The sequence below is a fragment of the Myotis lucifugus genome, unplaced genomic scaffold (genome assembly GCF_000147115.1).
Source record: "Myotis lucifugus unplaced genomic scaffold, Myoluc2.0 scaffold_406, whole genome shotgun sequence".
Taxonomy (NCBI): domain Eukaryota; kingdom Metazoa; phylum Chordata; class Mammalia; order Chiroptera; family Vespertilionidae; genus Myotis; species Myotis lucifugus.
In genome coordinates this window covers 353,069-369,085 of record NW_005871454.1, presented here as the reverse complement: position 1 = coordinate 369,085, position 16,017 = coordinate 353,069, and the positions used below count along the sequence as shown (strand labels likewise).

Genomic DNA, 16,017 nt, shown 5'->3' with positions numbered 1-16,017 from the left:
GGAGAAAAAAAGCAGAATGTGGGTCTAGGGGGGGGGGGCTCCCCTGGAAAAAAGGGACCCCGGGGGGGCAACTTGGTGACTGGCACACAGCGTTTCCAGGAGGCTCTACAGGACCCTTTTACCCTGTGCCTTGCCAATGTACCTGGCCAGCCAGACCTCCGCCATATTGTCATTGATGGCAGCAACGTGGCCATGGTGTGAGTACCAGGTGGGACTGGGGGTTCTGGGGAGGGGGAGGAGATGGGCAGTTTTCTCCTGGGGGAAATGTGCTGTGGGGAGAGCACTCCAGCCAGGCTGCTAGGCCCTCATCTGGGGCCCCAGAGTGCCGACCCCTTCCCACTGCAGGCATGGCCTCCAGCACAACTTCTCCAGCCGGGGCATTGCCATTGCTGTGCAGTATTTCTGGGACCGTGGCCACCGGGACATAACTGTCTTTGTGCCTCAGTGGCGCTTCAATAGGGATGCCAGGGTCAAAGGTGAGTTGGGCCTGGTCTTTTGTATCCTGGGCTAGACCCTGCTTCTACCTTAAAGATAACTGCATTGTGCTCCTATGTTTCTAGAGGGTCACTACCTGCAAAAGCTCTACTCCCTCAGTCTGCTCTCCCTCACTCCTTCCCGAGTCATGGATGGCAAGAGGATCTCTTCCTATGATGACAGGTACTTGCTTCACTCCTGGCCCCAGCCTTGACATTCAAGGAGCCCAGTGGGAGATCAAGGGAGAGTCAGAAGCTCCTGACCTTTGCACTGTTTCTAAGCCTGGGTATTGGGTACAGGGCCAGTTATTTCTTCATGTGTCTCTATGACTGGGCAGGAAAACCTGCCCCACAGTGAGATGAAATGGATGGTAGACAACTGTGTTTGCTCATTCATTTTTCATTCATCAAACTAAACAATGCTTTGTATTTATATAGTGCCTACTGTCTAGGAAATACTGGTTTAATGGAAAGATGTGAAAGCTTATGACATGAATAGCTGACAAATATGTTCTTACATCCTAAATTTGCAAACACTTAGAGAAATTCCCCCAACATTCTGGAAAAACCAGAGTAAATGTTCAGAATAACAAGTCAAATGAAGAAACACAATCCACGCATACTAACATAAAACAAAACATAAATAAAACATGGCATCATAGAAAGATCACTTGACCACCGTAACTGGTTTGGCTCAGTGGATAAAGCGTTGGCCTGCGGACTGAAAGGTCCCAGGTTCGATTCCGGTCATGTACCTTGGTTGCGGGCACAAACCAGTGGGGGGTGTGCAGGAGGCAGCTGATCGATATTTCTCTCTCATCGATGTTTCTAACTCTATCCCTCTCCCTTCCTCTCTGTAAAAAATCAATAAAATATATTTTAAAAAAAGAAAAAGAAAGAAAGATCACTTAACCTAGAATTGGATGATCTGACTTGGAGCCCCAAGTTGTACTACTCATTGACTCTAACTGTGGACCAGTCTCTTAGTGAATTAACCTCTTGTCTCAGGGTCCTCTTCCATTCATTCATGCTCCTTGTGACTGTCAAAAGAAGATAAGTTATGTGCTTTTCTCACTCAAGGTGCTAGGCAAGAATACAGTGATATTCCTGAACTGTTCATGAACACAATCGAGTGTGGCAGAAGGTCTTATCTCTACAGTACCGAAATGGAGCAGAGGCTAAGAGTGGTTAACTCTCTTGGCAAAACCTACTAAGTGGCAAAGGAAAAATAAGAATTGAAAGCTGCCAGATGGTTTAAATGAAAAACACAGGACACATTTCATCCTCAGTGTACATACACCGTGTGGGAAATGGGCAGATTTTAAAAGCTAATTAATCCAATTAAAAATGTTTGCAACTACAGTTCTTGATTCTCCAGGATTTTCAGTTTTAAATGAAAAAAACAAACTACTAGTTTCCAAACCATAATGATTCCATATTTTATCTTTTCAAGTACTTAACTTTTTCTCCCTGACAAGTAAATGGTATTCTACAAAAAGGCAATTCACTGTCTCCTGATACTCTTTTTTTATGTCTAGATTTCACAGATTATCTAAGATATGGAACCTTCTTTTCATACCAGCATTGACACAGAACTGAAACTGAAGGTCAAGTCAGTTGTTGTGAATTTTAAAGGCACATGTTTGTACAGTTGTGTAGGTCCTGACAAGCTGACAGCACAATATGAATTTGGAGTTTTGCCTAGTTACAGTGACTTCACAGTGGTGCATAGGCCAACTGGGTGAATACTGCTGAAGAACATGTGATGTAACATGATAATGGTGCCATGTTACATAATGATAATAGCCTGAAAATACCTTTTTGTATATTACATGACACTGTATACAATTGAATGTCATCTCCTTAATTTATTTCCCAGACAGAAACTCAGAATCAGACATCTGGCACACCCTATCCTGATTAGTAGTCCCTCTGTACCACAGTCTTTCAAATACTGACTGCCCACTTACTGCTAGGTGTGTGGCTTGCAGAAGGAGTTGGGAATGCTGGGAATTTGATTTTGAAGAGCCAAAAGAAACTATAAATCAAACACTTCAGGAACCTGGAGGAAAGGGAGCCCGCTTCTGGCTGGGGTTTTGTGAGAAGGGAGAGATTTGTATTTTTCGATGATAGAGAAGAATATGGGATGAGCTGGATCTCTTGTTTTCTAAACCTGTTCAAAAAGATCCCAGCCTACCCCTTTGTGAGTTTCCCCACACTGCCCAGTTCTATGGAATTAGGATTACTCAAGTGGGGTCCAGGCATCTCCTTTTATTTATTACTTTAAAATTTATTATTATTATTTTTTCTTGATCCTCACCTGAGGATATTTTTCCATGAATTTTAGGGAGAGTAGAAGAGAGAGGGAAAGACAGAAACATCGATGTGAGAGAAACACATCAATTGGTTGCTTCCTGCACAAGCCCTGACCAGGGCCGGGGAGGAGCTTGCAACCAAGGTACAAGCCCTTGACTGGAATTGAATCTAGGATCCTTTGGTCCACAGGCCAATGCTCTATCTACTGAACCAAACTGGCTAGGGCAGGCATCTCTTTTAAAAAGTTATTCTTGTGATTTTGTTCATCAGTGAGGTTTGGGATCACCTTCCTGAATGGAGGGAATAATTTGAGAAACAATAGAAGTCAGAGAGTATGTTTGAAGAAGAGATGTAATCCAATCATTGATTTTGGCTGAAGTTGAGAGTACCTTTGGGAATACTGGGAGAGAGAAGGCCATAAAAGTGGCTGCATCTGGGTTCTACAGGGGTTTAGCTGCCAGGCCTGGGCTTGTGGACTTTATGCAGTAGATCAGTGGTTCCCAAACTTATTTGGCCTACCACCCCCTTTCCAGAAAAAATATTACTCAGCGCCCCTGGAAATTAATTTTTTTTTAAAATTTTAATAGCAATTAAACAAAGATATATGTATTAATGTTTCTACCTTTTTCGTAAAATATAGTAAAGAAAGGTGTAAATTAGAAACATTGAAGTTTGAAATTATGAAACTATTTATTGAACTCAGAATAGAAAGGTAATACAAAAAAAGTTAAAACAAATGCACCTGTGGCCATCACCGCCCCCCTGGATCGCTGCAGCGCCCACCAGGGGGCGGTAGCGCCCACTTTGGGAATCACTGCAGTAGATAATGGGCAGGTATGGAAGAGTTTTGTGTAGCTGAAGAACATGTTCTCTTGGGGAAGGGCAGGAGAGACCACAGGGTGGTAAGTGTCAGGGGACCCCTTAATCAGTATCTCAGTTGCAGTGTCTGAATAGCTAAGGTTGTAATGGTGGGACTGGAAAGGAAGGGGACAGAATGGAAGGCTTTTAAGAGGAAAACCAGGATGGATTTGTGACTGATTGTTGATAGATTTGTGACTGTAGGGTGGAAGAAAGGACCAGGGCTAGATCTTACAGTCTTATTAACGAAGCACAAAGTATTGGGTAGAGGGTTGTGGTGAGTGGAGGGGTCGTTCTTGGGATTCCACATTGGATTGGTCTTTGTTTTCTCTCTAACCTATGTATCCAGTTGGTTCCTTGGTGGCTGGGTCAAAATGGGGGTGGTGGTGGGGACAGATCTCCATCACCAGAAGTGGGTCATGGGAGTTGATAGTGCTCTTTGGGGTTGAGGCTTTAGAGAAGTCCAGAATGCTGCTGTGGTTTTTGAGACAGGTTCATGGTGAAGCTGGCTGAAGAGACCGATGGGATCATTGTCTCCAATGACCAGTTCCGGGACCTGGCGGAGGAGTCTGAGAAGTGGATGGCAATCATCAGAGAGCGGTGAGGGGGCATCCCCTGAGAAAAGGGCTCCGACTCAGACCTTTCTCTAAAACCAGTGCTTCTCTGCCACCGGGTGAGGACTCTGGGAAGGGGCTTGACACGGGCTTGACGGATAATGGCTGACAGCTTCTGGTGGAGTTGGTCTCAGCTGTTTGGGAGGTGAGCAGGGGTCCCTCTGTGACCATTACATTTCTGTTCCCATCCAGCCTGCTGCCCTTCACCTTCGTGGGAAACCTCTTCATGGTCCCTGATGACCCACTGGGGCGAAATGGCCCCATGCTGGATGAGTTCCTGAAGAAGCCAGTCAGGTAACGCTTCAGACTCTTGCTTCAGACTCTCGTGGGCAAGCCTGGCCCTGGCCCCCTTTCTGCAGGGGCCTTGCAGGCCTGGAGACTTGGAGGAAGTGTGACCTCAGTGTGGACCAGCTTAATTTGCCTTTAACTGCTTCCCTGGAAGTCCTGACACAGACTCTGCAGGCTGGGAGGGAAGCTGCTGTTTCCTGTTTTCTCTAGTTAGTTTGCTGGAGTTATTTGGAACGTGGTTGATTTTACTTATGGCCACTTGTATTCAGCACGCCCTCTGCTGGACCACTAAGTAAGTGATTAATTTATTAGGCTAGATTTATAGTAATGGCAAGGTTCACCTTCCTGGTTTCGAAGGAACGTTCTGTCTCCCCTTCTGAAGTGGGTTGATACTGCCGCTCAGTGGTCGGTTTAGGGAACTTCAGAGCCAGGAATAGGCAGGGCAGTTAACAGCAGTGGAGAGCTGGGAGGCCCACTGAGCCTCTAACTCAGCCGTGGGCAAACTACGGCCCGTTTGAAATGAATAAAACTAAAAAAAAAAAAAAAGACCGTACCCTTTTATGTAATGATGTTTACTTTGAATTTATATTAGTTCACACAAACACTCCATCCATGCTTTTGTTCCGGCCCTCCGGTCCAGTTTAAGAACCCATTGTGGCCCTCGAGTCAAAAAGTTTGTCCACCCCTGCTCTAACTTCTCTCCAGGATGCACATCAGCTCTTCTATTCCCTCTGCTTCTTCCTAGGGCACAGGAATCTTCTAAGGCTCAGCATCCTTCCAGGGGCCTCACAGAACACAGTCAGCAGCAGCAGGGGAGAGAAGAGGAGGAAAAAGGCAGTGGTGGCATTCGGAAGACCCGGGAGACTGAGAGGCTCCGGCGCCAGCTGCTGGAGGTGTTTTGGGGCCAGGATCACAAGGTGGACTTCATCCTGCAGCGGGAGCCTTACTGCCGCGACATCAACCAGCTCTCTGAGGCCCTGCTCAGTCTCAACTTTTGAGCCTCACCTGCCCTAGTGGCTGCCATCACATCAGCTCCAGCCTTGCCTAGCTTAGTCCCTTCTGTGATGCTCAGACCCTGCCCCAGACCCACTCTGAGTTGGTGCATTGGGTAAGGGAAGCACTGAGAAGAGCCTTCGTGAGTGGGGAATGCTCTTGCCTGGGGCACTTTGGGGACTTAACGAGACCTGAGCTCCTCTTGAGTCAGGACCTCAACCAGCTCTCAAGGGGTTCTGGTCAGCCTTAACTCCTCAACCTTGCTTGCCTTAGCGCAGGGTTTCTGTAGGGAGTGCAGGCTGCTGGAAAGGCTAGGTCCTGGAGATTGGGACTCCAGTTCCTCCTCAAAGCTGAGTTGGGGATGGAGGCTGGGGTGGGTGGGAGGGGAATGAAGACAGGTGGCAAGGAAGCAAGCCTTTCCTACCCCTGGCTGCTGCTCTGGATAGCCAGAGGACAGGATGCTCCCAGGCCTGGCAGAACTCCTGGGAACCTTGAAAAGGGAATGCGGAGCCCTGGAAAGGCTGGGGTCTGGGTTACAGTGGGCAGCAGGGAGCTGGTGGGGAAAGTAGAGGAAGACTTGGCTTCTGGTCTCAGCTGTGCCTGTCAGTGACCTTGATTGAACTACTTGCCCTTTACTTCTGCCTATAAATCAGATGAAAAAATGCCTGTTGGGAGAAATGAGAACATGGAGCAGGGCTCTTTGGAGGAACAGGACATGGACCAAGTCTCAGGTGTGTCTGTCTGTGGCTGCACAGGCTTCCAAACCAAAACCTCATTTTCAGAGAACCGAGTGTCCTCTGTCCCCAGGGCCTGTGCCCTAGATTTTAACACTGCACCCTCATTTTGTGCCCTATAATGGCTGCGTCCCTTTGGGCAACCCCCAAATCCACATTTACAAAACAGTTAGTTAGGGGTGACTGTTTGCATTACCAGAATACTCTCAGGGTTCCTCTAAATGGCAGCTCTCCTGTTGCATTCAAGTGTTTGTTTACAGATTACCGAATGTGTCAGAAAGTCCCCTGTTCAATGCACTTGCTGTGGTGTTGCGCATTCACCAAATCAATGGAAGCCATGCTCTGCTATGACAATGTTAATGTGATCTGACCCTAGCATTTTCTCTACAGAACACGTATGTTGCATAAAGCGAGGCCCACTTCTGCTTTGTGTGTGTGTGTGTGTGTGTATGGGGTTGGGGGTGGGGGAGGGCTATAGAGGTTGTAACTAGATGAACTAATTATCTGGAAAATGAAAACCGAAGAATTAAAATGGGGAGAATCAGACCAACTGCTGTCCCATCAGAACATCCTCTCCACCCCAAATCCTACAGGTCATTGTCCTGTATCTGCTTGAAGTCCGCTAGTGCCAAAAAACTACCTTCAAGGTGGCACATTACCTCGTGGACAGTTTAGTCTTTTATTGCAGCCCCCAATATACCCTTCTGTACTTCTGCCTTTGAGGCTGGTCATTCCCTCAGGAATAATAGAGGGCCAGCCAACTTCCTAAAGAGTCTAAGACCAGATAAAGAAGAGGGGCAGGCGCCACAGGGTTCTGTGTTTGGGCCCTGCAGCAAGTCCCTGGACATGATCCTTTTCAGGGTCTGGCTTCTGTTCCCTGAGCAGCGTGGGGAGTTGAAGACTGTCACCCAGTTCCTCATTCTAGTGGGAGCTGACTGATGATGGGGAGGGTCCTGGGTCCTAGTGTCTTTGCCCCTCCTCCCTGTTGGGGATGTATATTACTAGACCTTAGTGACTTGGGCTGGGGACAGGTGTGTAGGAGAAAGGCTAGCCAGGGAGCTGACAGTGACTCAAAGTCTTCTTGGAAGAAAGGAGATCGGTTAATATGGCAACTTGGTGGCCTGAGGAATCACTGGTCATGTAGAAATCAGGGTAGGTAAAAAGGGAGAGGGTCCTAAATAAACATTTGGCATTTCCACCATACCCCCCCTCCCCCGGGGTTGTTTGTAGTTTTTGGTATATTCCTTGCCCCTTTCACTTTCAGTGATGGTGGGTGTACAGTAGGCCAAAGGTATCTTCTGTCCTGCCTGGGACTCTGATATTAGGCCTGTCCTAAGCTTCTCAGAGGGGTGCTAGCTTACTCCTCCAGCTTGATGAACTCTGACCAGTATGTGATTGGTTTATTAATTCAGTGACAGATGGAAGGCTGTCCTGGACTTGGGGCCCCCTTTCTTTGCTGGCATCCTAATGGTACCATGTGAATAAGTCAGCAGGATGACCACAGAACCCATTGGAAATGCGTCACTTATCTTATAGTCTCTACTTTATCATAATCTCATGCTCCCAGTTGAACTCTTTTGGCAATGAGGAAACAAAAAGATGTTGCTCATTGTCATTTTCAAAACCCCACATAGAGGAGAGTCATCTAGGGTGACGTTCCTTGAAATACATTCAAGCACAACCTAGGCCAGAGAGACGAGCCAAAGCTAATGAGATAATTTATCTTTATTGCCTAAATTGTAGAGCATTCATTACACAGCAAGAGAAATGGGGCAGGAATGGGACATATAGGGAAACCAAACTTGGAAACTCTTACAAGGAGTTGAAGAGGTTAAGGTCCCAACTAGATGAAATTGCAACCTTGAAACCGTGGGCAGTCAGTTCAAGTGCAGCAACAGAATAATGAGAAGGAAAAGGAAGAGGTTTGGGGTCTCAGGTAGAGGAGTACCTGACCTATTCAGTCTCTCACTGGGAAGCCTCTATTGAGGGACAGGCCTTAGGCCCCACGATGAACCTCCCCACTTAGGCTATGATTTCCTTCAAGGCAGCCCCCAGCTCTGGGAAGGAATACTGGTAGCCAGTGGCCAGTGTCCGCCGTGGGATCACCTTCTGGCCCTCCAGCAGCATGATGGCGCGTTCTTGTCCAAAGACAGCTTGCACAACGGTGCTAGGGAGAGGGATGAAGGCCGGGCGGCCTAGGGCGGTGCCTAAGGCCTGTGCAAACTCAGCATTTGTAGTGGTAGAGGCTGGAGCCACTCCATTCAGGACGCCCTGCACGTGGCTTGCTTCAAGGGCATGGGCCAGGATTCCTGCCAGGTCCCCGATGTGAATCCAGGGGAAGAACTGTTGGCCAGAGCCGATGGGGCCCCCCAGGCCCAGGCGGAAGGGCAACAGCATGTGACCAATGGCACCGCCCCCACGGCCCAGCACAACCCCTAGAGTAGGCAAGAAGGATGGTACAGGGAGGGCCCTCAGCCTCCAGGCAGCCCACTGTTTCTCGTTTCTCCCCATCTCCCTTTTCTCACTCTTCCCCCATGCTGGCTTAGCTCTGTCGTCATCCAGGAGCATGGCTCTCTGGGACTTCCCATCCTCCCATCTGCAAGTGGGCCCGAAGCAGTGGCATCCTCACTCAGGAAGCTCAGCTCCCCTTACCCCCAACTCCCCCCAGCCCAGAGAAGACATTGCAACCCTGCCTGACACGCAGGCCTTGTTCTCACCAGAGCGTACCACCACCTGGCGTGTAGAATCTCCAGGAAGTCTGGCTGCAGCTTCCCACTTGGTTACGAGGTTGGAGAAAAAGTCAAAATCCCCTCCTGGACTGTCCTCATCATACTCAGCAGTCAGGCTGGGCTGGTAGTAAGCTGCCGGTAGAATAGCTCTTGTTTGCCCTGGCTGTCCTGGGTCCTGCCTGGCCTTTTGCCATAAAGGTCCCCCCTTGGCCTTTGGATGTCCCCATGGGACAGAGCCGTAAGTATTTTTCCCTTGAGCTTCTTCATTAGCTGACCTGTTACTGCCTGGATTAACTTACCTTTAGCCGCACAGTGAAGCTGAGAGGCTGCTAGAGTGTAGTGGTTAAGAATAAAGACATGGGCGCCAGGCTGACTGAGTTTTAACCTCAGCTCCACCATTTATCAACTCTGACTTCAGGCAAATTACATAACCTCTCTGTGCAGAATATCTGCATCTTTAAAATGGAATAATAGGCCCTAGCCAGTTTAGCTCATTGGACAGAGTGTTGGTCGGCCTGTGGACTAAAGGGTCCCAGGTTCGATTCCGGACAAGGGCACATGCCCAGGTTTCGGGCTCAATCCCCAGTAGGGGGCGTGCAGGAGGCAGTGGATCAATTATTCTCTCATTGATGTTTCTATCTCTCTCTCTCTGAAATCAATAAAAATATATTTTAAAAAATAATAAAATGGAATAATAGTACCTACCCCATAGAGTTCTTTTGAGGATTAAATGCTGTAATATGTGTAAAACATTCAGTGGCTGGTGTATATGTTAACACTATTTGCCATTATTTTGGTCCTAAAGGTGAAATACAAGAATCAGAAATGCTGCTCCTAAAGATCTGTGCTGTGAGAAGCAAGGGACGTGGTACAACTCCACTCTCTTTCTGAGGGTCTATTTCTCGGCGAAAGTCCACAAAGGTCAGGAGAAACGTGCATGGAACAAGGGCCCAGGAAGAAGACCTCTGGGCATGGATGGCTAGAAGGGCCTGAGCTACCCCCTCACTGTGTACTCTCTTCCCCTGGCTAATGTAAGGGGTTGGTGATTTGGGGCATACCTACACCTGTGACTAGGATCCAGGCTTGGGGGGCTTGTGGGGCCTTGGTGATGGCTCTAGCCAGCAGGTCGGTGGTCTCCAAGCGGCTGCTGAGAACCTCTTTTTGGAAAGCTTCATTCCACCTGCAGGAGAAACACGGGAAATAAGCCACTGAATGCATACATGCACATCTCCCTTCCCCTCTCTTTCCCTGAGGCTCGTCCGTGCCCATTTCTAAGTAAAGCCCTGCATTGTGGCTTAGAGAAATTGTCCATCTCTCCTATAGAGGGAAAAGGCACATCCCTTTTGGGCATCCTGAGTTGTAAGTGAGGACTAAAGCCGACTGGCCGAGTGGGTAGAAGCGAGGGTGGGTTTGGGGAGTGGGGCGGGATGAGCGATCCGGACCCGGCCCCTCCATTCTTCACATCTCAGAGGGTCTGAGTCGTCCCTCTCCACCTCCTGCTCTGAAGGGCCGGTCTTAGGGCCCAGCACGGACTGACCTTCGCAGAGGGTTGAGGATGTTCTCTCCAGCCAGGTTGACGGCGGCATCGCAGCGGGGCAGCCCCGACGTGGCGAGCTCATCCTGTCAGAGAGAGCAAAGCGCACAGTGCCGGCCTCGCCCAGCGCCGCCAAAGGGCCACCCCTCCTCCCCGCCCCCAGCCTCCCGAGGGCGGACATACCCACGTGATCCGACCCGGGCCGCGCTGTCGGGAGACGAGTGTCACTTCGTGGCCTCTGGCTTTCAGCAGTTGGCTTAGGGCTGTCCCAATGAAGCCCGTCCCGCCACCTGATCAGAAAATACGAGGTGTTTGTTCTGCAGGGGGTGCCTTCCGTTCCCGCATGTGGCCCCCTCTTCTGGCGCCAGGCCATTTGCCCCCCGCCTCCTCCCCTCTTCCTCGGCCCGTCTCCGCGATACACAGGTGACCCCGGTCACAGGGGTTAGGGAGATTCGGCTTCTCCGGTTAGGAGGCCAAGGCCAGGTTGCCGGGGCACGAGACAGTGCCCTCCCTCGGGGTCCACCTAGCTCCCCAACTCCGGCTCAATCTTCTTTCCGCCCCCCACGTTCCCTCTTTGCCCTCCCTCACCCACGAGCACCCGCATAGCAACCAGGACCTAACGCGCCTGCGCAACATCTAGAAGCTGGGGGGCGGGGGGGGGAGGAGGAGGGAGGACACGCGCATGCGTTCTTTGGGAGGGGCGCTCTCAATGGGGAGTGGGCAGATCGGGATCGAGACTGGGCGTGGCCCTGCCCCGTGACCCGGAAGAATTCCTAGCAAAGGCGGTACTACACGCAGTTCACTGCGAGGCGTGGCCCGCACTGAGTGTGTGTGGTTGTGTGGGGCCGGCGTGGGCGGGGTGGGGGAGTCGAGGGAGGGGTTGGAAGGGTAGCGGCGGGGTTGGCCCTGGGGCCGGGAAAGAAGGGGAGGAGGCGGGAAGACGCGCTGGAGCTAAAACCCGAAGCTGCTCAAGCCCCTAGCTTCTGGAGGTACATTCAGTTTGGTGGGCCATTACTCCGAAAGAATCCACCCACTCTTACAGTGGATTTCTTTTTACGCGGCCTTTTATTTTTCCTTTGTTCCAGCCCCTTCCCATCGGCGTTTAAGCATCCTAAAGTTTCCCCCGTCTTTAAAGAGCCCTTCTGCAGCCCCCTTTGTCCTCTGCTAATGTCCTCCGTCTTCGCCTTCATTGCCAGACGTTCCCCATGAGCCGTGTCCGTTTTCTCCTTCCCAGTTCACTGCCGTCCGCCTCTGACTCCATCGCCCATCGCCTCTCTCGCCAAGACTGCCAGTTTCTCATGTGTCACTAAAAGGAATGCCTGGTTTCCCAGTCATTTTTCTTGATTTCCGTATCACTGGACACTCGCTGGCTCCTCCCTCCCTTTGTGCAATGTTCATCTCTTGGTCTGAGTGAAAGCCACACTCTCCTCTGGGGTTGTCTCCTCGCTCTTTTCAGTCTCAGTTGCTTGTTTCGCCTCCTCTAAGGTTTAAAATGTTGGTATTCCTCCAAGCTAGGTCCCAGGACCTTTCTCTTCCCACTGTGCACTTTCCCCCAAGCATCTACGTGGGTGAATTCAATTCCCAGTGTTTCAAAAATGTGCCAGATGTTCTATGCAAGTGAATCTCTCCTATGAGTTCATGAAAAAATATAAAAACTCCCCACGAGACATCTGTTCTTAATCGTCTGAAAACCCTGTTGATTTCACTTACTAAATATTGCCCATCTATTTCTCGCTTTGCCACCACCACTCTCCTTCAAGTTATTATCTAAACCTTTGTCTAAATTTCTGCAATAGTTCCCTAATAGGTTTCCCTGCTTCTGCTTGTTTCTCCTTTCCAAACTAGTCCATACATTGCAAGCTGAATTATCGTTTAAGAACATGTGGGAGGAACACTAAGATGGCATATATATCCTAAAAAACAAAACAAAAAAAACTTCAATTGCAAAGTTCCTGGATATGCTGAATAAAGTTTAACATGTCCCCATTTAAATAGCTTGCTGAGCTAACTAGAAAATAAAGGAAATCCTCAGAGACCCAAAACAAAGTGTGCCTTGGTACTGAGGCTGCTTTGTGGTTGTCCGTTTCAGTAACTCAGAGGCTTGGGAGACAGGAGATGATGATTGGGAACAAAGCAAGATCAGGACTGAGACCCCTGCATAAAGTTCTTGGTGGGCTATGTCCTCAGGGAAAGAGTTAACTTAAAAAGCCCACTTAGTATAAAAGAACATGATCAGGAAACTTGTGTCTGTAGGCCTGGCTCTTGGGCAGGATTGGTTGTAGAAATATTAGTCTTTTCTCAGACTCACAGATAGTAGGCAGACTAGCTCTGGTGTTGGTGGTGGAGGTATTGTGGGGGTGGGGTTTGAGGTGGGGGTATTGAGCAAAAGAGGAAAAAACAACTCATGGACATGGACAAGGGATAAATGGTAATGGAAAAAATTAAATTTAAAAAAATTAGTCTTTTTTGAGAAGTTGTAACTATTGTCCTGCCCTCATTCTGTTTTGGAGTTTGAACTCATTAGTACCTGCTTGGTCTAGGAAGCCCTAAGCCAAGAATAGGTTTCACAGGTTCTTAATAGATAAAATCCTGCCAAGCATGAGCACACAATACAAAATTACAAAACAAAGGGAAAGAAACCACTCTGAGGAAGAGTCAGCAGAAACAACACACAGCGGAGTTAGACGAAAAAGGATTTCAGATATTAGAATATCTAAAATGTCTGAAGGAGGAGACATTAAAAACATATGAAAGAGACAAGATGCTAAAAAAAAAAATTCCAGCAGAATTGATAAAGAACCAATTTAAATTCCTAAAAAATTAAAAACATAATGATTGAAATGTAAAAAACCATTGAATGAGTTTAAGCAGCAGGAAATAGATTTATCATTGGTTAAGGGAAAATGAATTAGGTATGAAAAAATTACACATAATGCAGCATAGAGAGACAAAGAGGTAGAAAATATGAAAAAAGTAAGATATAAGATAAAGTGAGAAATTCTGACTTTTTTTTTTGGCATTCCAGAAGAGAGGAGACAGAAAGGGATAGAGAAAATCTTTGAAGAGATAATAGCTGATTAAATACCCAAAGTAATGAAAAATATGAATACTCAGATTCAGTAGCTCGTGCATATCTCTGAAGGTCACGAAATATAAACCTGATGTAAAATCTCTGTCATCAGTGATGCAGCAGCAAAAGTCCCACTGATAATATCAAACGGAGTCATAAAGTTTTCTGTCGGACTATCAGTGTACATGTATACATTAAAAAATAAATGTATTTTTCATCATCATATACTGTGTTTTTGTCGCTCGAATGAATTTTATTATTTCTTCAAGGTTTTTCACATATGTATACCTTAAGAGATATCAAGTAGGTGTAACATGTTCTCAAAAAAATAGGGTTGGCACGCAGAAGAATTTTGAGTCAGAGATTTTGCTGGTTTGGCACGCACTCACAAAAAGGTTGCCCACCCCTGCTCTAGTGTCTAGGTAGGAGATCGTCTGCCACCAGAACTACAATTCCCAGAATTCCTGGTGCTCCCTGCTCTGGGAGTGACCGAGGGAGCCACGTCCCCCCAAGCTGCCGGCTCTCCCATTTCTCTTCGCCCAGTGCCTGTGTATGCAAATTAACCCGCCATCTTTGTCAGGTTAATTTGCATATTCACTCCTGATTGGCTGGTGAGTATAGCGAAGGGACAGTCAATTTACATGTTTCTCTTTTATTATATAGGATTGTTATCTTTCTCCTCTAGCACCTTCCTACTCCCAGATTCCCATTCCCCACTCCACCCCTTGGTAAGCACGTCTATTGATTTGAGTTGCTGCCCTATTAGGTTGCAAAGATATGACATGCAGAACAGCAGTGGCAATTGGGGCTATAGTTGGTGAAGCTTATGGTAGTCCATTGTTATCTGCCATGGTAGATTTGCTTTCCAGGGCACCATCCCCTGCATGCTTTACATCTTTGAGGGTGCCACTAAACTAAGCCATTTCACCTACGATGTTACATTGTTCCCGAGTTTCCACTTTGGCTAGAAGTAGGGAGGCAGCTACACAGGTTTTCCTACCAAAATGGACCTTACTTCATAAATCAGAGACTCATATAAGAGTCTTTCAGCATCTAAATACTGTATGTACATTCCAAGTATGCACTTAAGAGTCAAGGAATTGACCACAGGCTGAGCATCAAGGACCCAAATGACCCACTCTTGGATGGATATAGGTTAGAACTCCATTTATCAGTTGGCATCTGCTAAGTCCTAACTCTAACAGATGGGCCATGATTGCATTTTGGATCACCAAGCATTAGTATCAACTTAGATCCTGTACACAAGAGCCCTCAAAGGTGCTGGATATTTTGTAGGTCCCTTTGGAAAAGGGCTAGAAAAATATTTCCTGAAGGTCAGATCAAGTGTCGTGGGAGGCCCTAATGTGAGCAATTCTCTCAGTTGCAAACAGGCAGTGAAAGACTAGAGAATTTGTTTATAAAATGCTGAACAAAGAAGGAAAGACATAAGGCAGAAGAGATGTTCTCTGAAGCTGTAAGCTGAACTTTGATTAGTGTCACCTCACATTCCCTGGCATGGGAGTGTGTTCCCTCTGTGTGATGGAATGGTGGGAGTGAGTTGTTACTGAGTGATCAAAAAATATTGCTCTGGCTCCTACAATAGCTCTAGACCCCCCATGATCACCTAGGACAGTGGTTCTCAACATTCTGGCCCTTTAAATACAGTTCCTCATGTTGTGACCCAAACATAAAATTATTTTCGTTGCTACTTCATAACTGTAATGTTGCTACTGCTATTAATCGTAATGTAAATATCTGATATGCAGGATGGTCTTAGGCGACCCCTGTGAAAGGGTCGTTCGACTGCCAAAGGGGTTGCGACCCACAGGTTGAGAACCGCTGACCTAGGACCAGATGTCTCTCTCTTGAGGGGTTTGCCTTAAAAAAGTAGCCCTTCATGCCTCCCATGTAGAAGTAAATCCCAACAGTAGCCTTTCTGGGCCTGTTACCACTCTTGCACCAAAAGCTGCTTTAGTACAGGCTTAAGAATCTAAGCCTCAGTGATGTGACTTTTTCCTTTGTATTCTGTCCTTGAAGAGGAAGAGTTGAGGAGCCTGCTGTGTATAGAATGACATGTGGCTTTAGAACTTTCAACCAAAGATATAGGAGAGAGAAGAGGCCAAAGGACTCCATGGAAGGTTCTTTGAAGGACTGGGCATAGGCTGGAAAAGGCCCTCCCCCTCCAGATCCACTCTTCATCCTGCTCTGTGGCCCACCTTCTGGGCTGCTTCAACCCCCCCCCCCCCTTCTGGTTTTCAGTGGGGATTGGCCAAAGGAACACTGGCAGGAGCTGGGGGGGGGGGGGGGGGGAAGCCGGGAAAGTTTGGGGAAGGGAAGGAAGCCGGAAAAAAAGGGGAGGGGGGAATTTTTTCCAATATCTCTGTGCCCAAACCCCGGGGGGGGGGGGG

General features: G+C 47.9%; 2 protein-coding genes across 3 annotated transcripts in view; one reads left to right on the top strand and one right to left on the bottom strand.

The window, feature by feature from the left end:
- The window catches only part of KHNYN (KH and NYN domain containing), a 9,169-nt gene extending 2,347 nt beyond the window's left edge, over nt 1-6,822 (top strand). Inside the window, exons 3-8 of the mRNA XM_006102286.3 lie at nt 5-197; nt 346-476; nt 561-657; nt 4,140-4,247; nt 4,454-4,555; nt 5,295-6,822. Of these exons, the coding sequence (XP_006102348.1) occupies nt 5-197; nt 346-476; nt 561-657; nt 4,140-4,247; nt 4,454-4,555; nt 5,295-5,547 (884 nt within the window). The 3' untranslated portion in view covers nt 5,548-6,822. The remainder of the gene's footprint in view (nt 1-4; nt 198-345; nt 477-560; nt 658-4,139; nt 4,248-4,453; nt 4,556-5,294) is intronic.
- Nucleotides 6,823-7,983: 1,161 nt separating this feature from the next.
- Nucleotides 7,984-11,184, bottom strand: SDR39U1 (short chain dehydrogenase/reductase family 39U member 1). Of its 2 annotated transcripts, XM_006102217.3 has the most exons (6): nt 11,128-11,182; nt 10,723-10,829; nt 10,543-10,625; nt 10,064-10,185; nt 8,994-9,137; nt 7,984-8,711 (listed from the first exon to the last, which is right to left on the bottom strand). In XM_006102217.3, exons 1-6 carry the CDS (start codon nt 11,141-11,143, stop codon nt 8,299-8,301), a joined length of 885 nt encoding a protein of 294 aa, XP_006102279.1. In that variant the 5' UTR covers nt 11,144-11,182; the 3' UTR covers nt 7,984-8,298. The 2 variants fall into 2 exon arrangements, with proteins under 2 accessions (XP_006102279.1, XP_023599419.1); XM_023743651.1 differs by lacking the exon at nt 8,994-9,137 and having other exon boundaries at nt 11,128-11,184.
- Between the last annotated feature and the right edge of the window lie 4,833 nt (nt 11,185-16,017).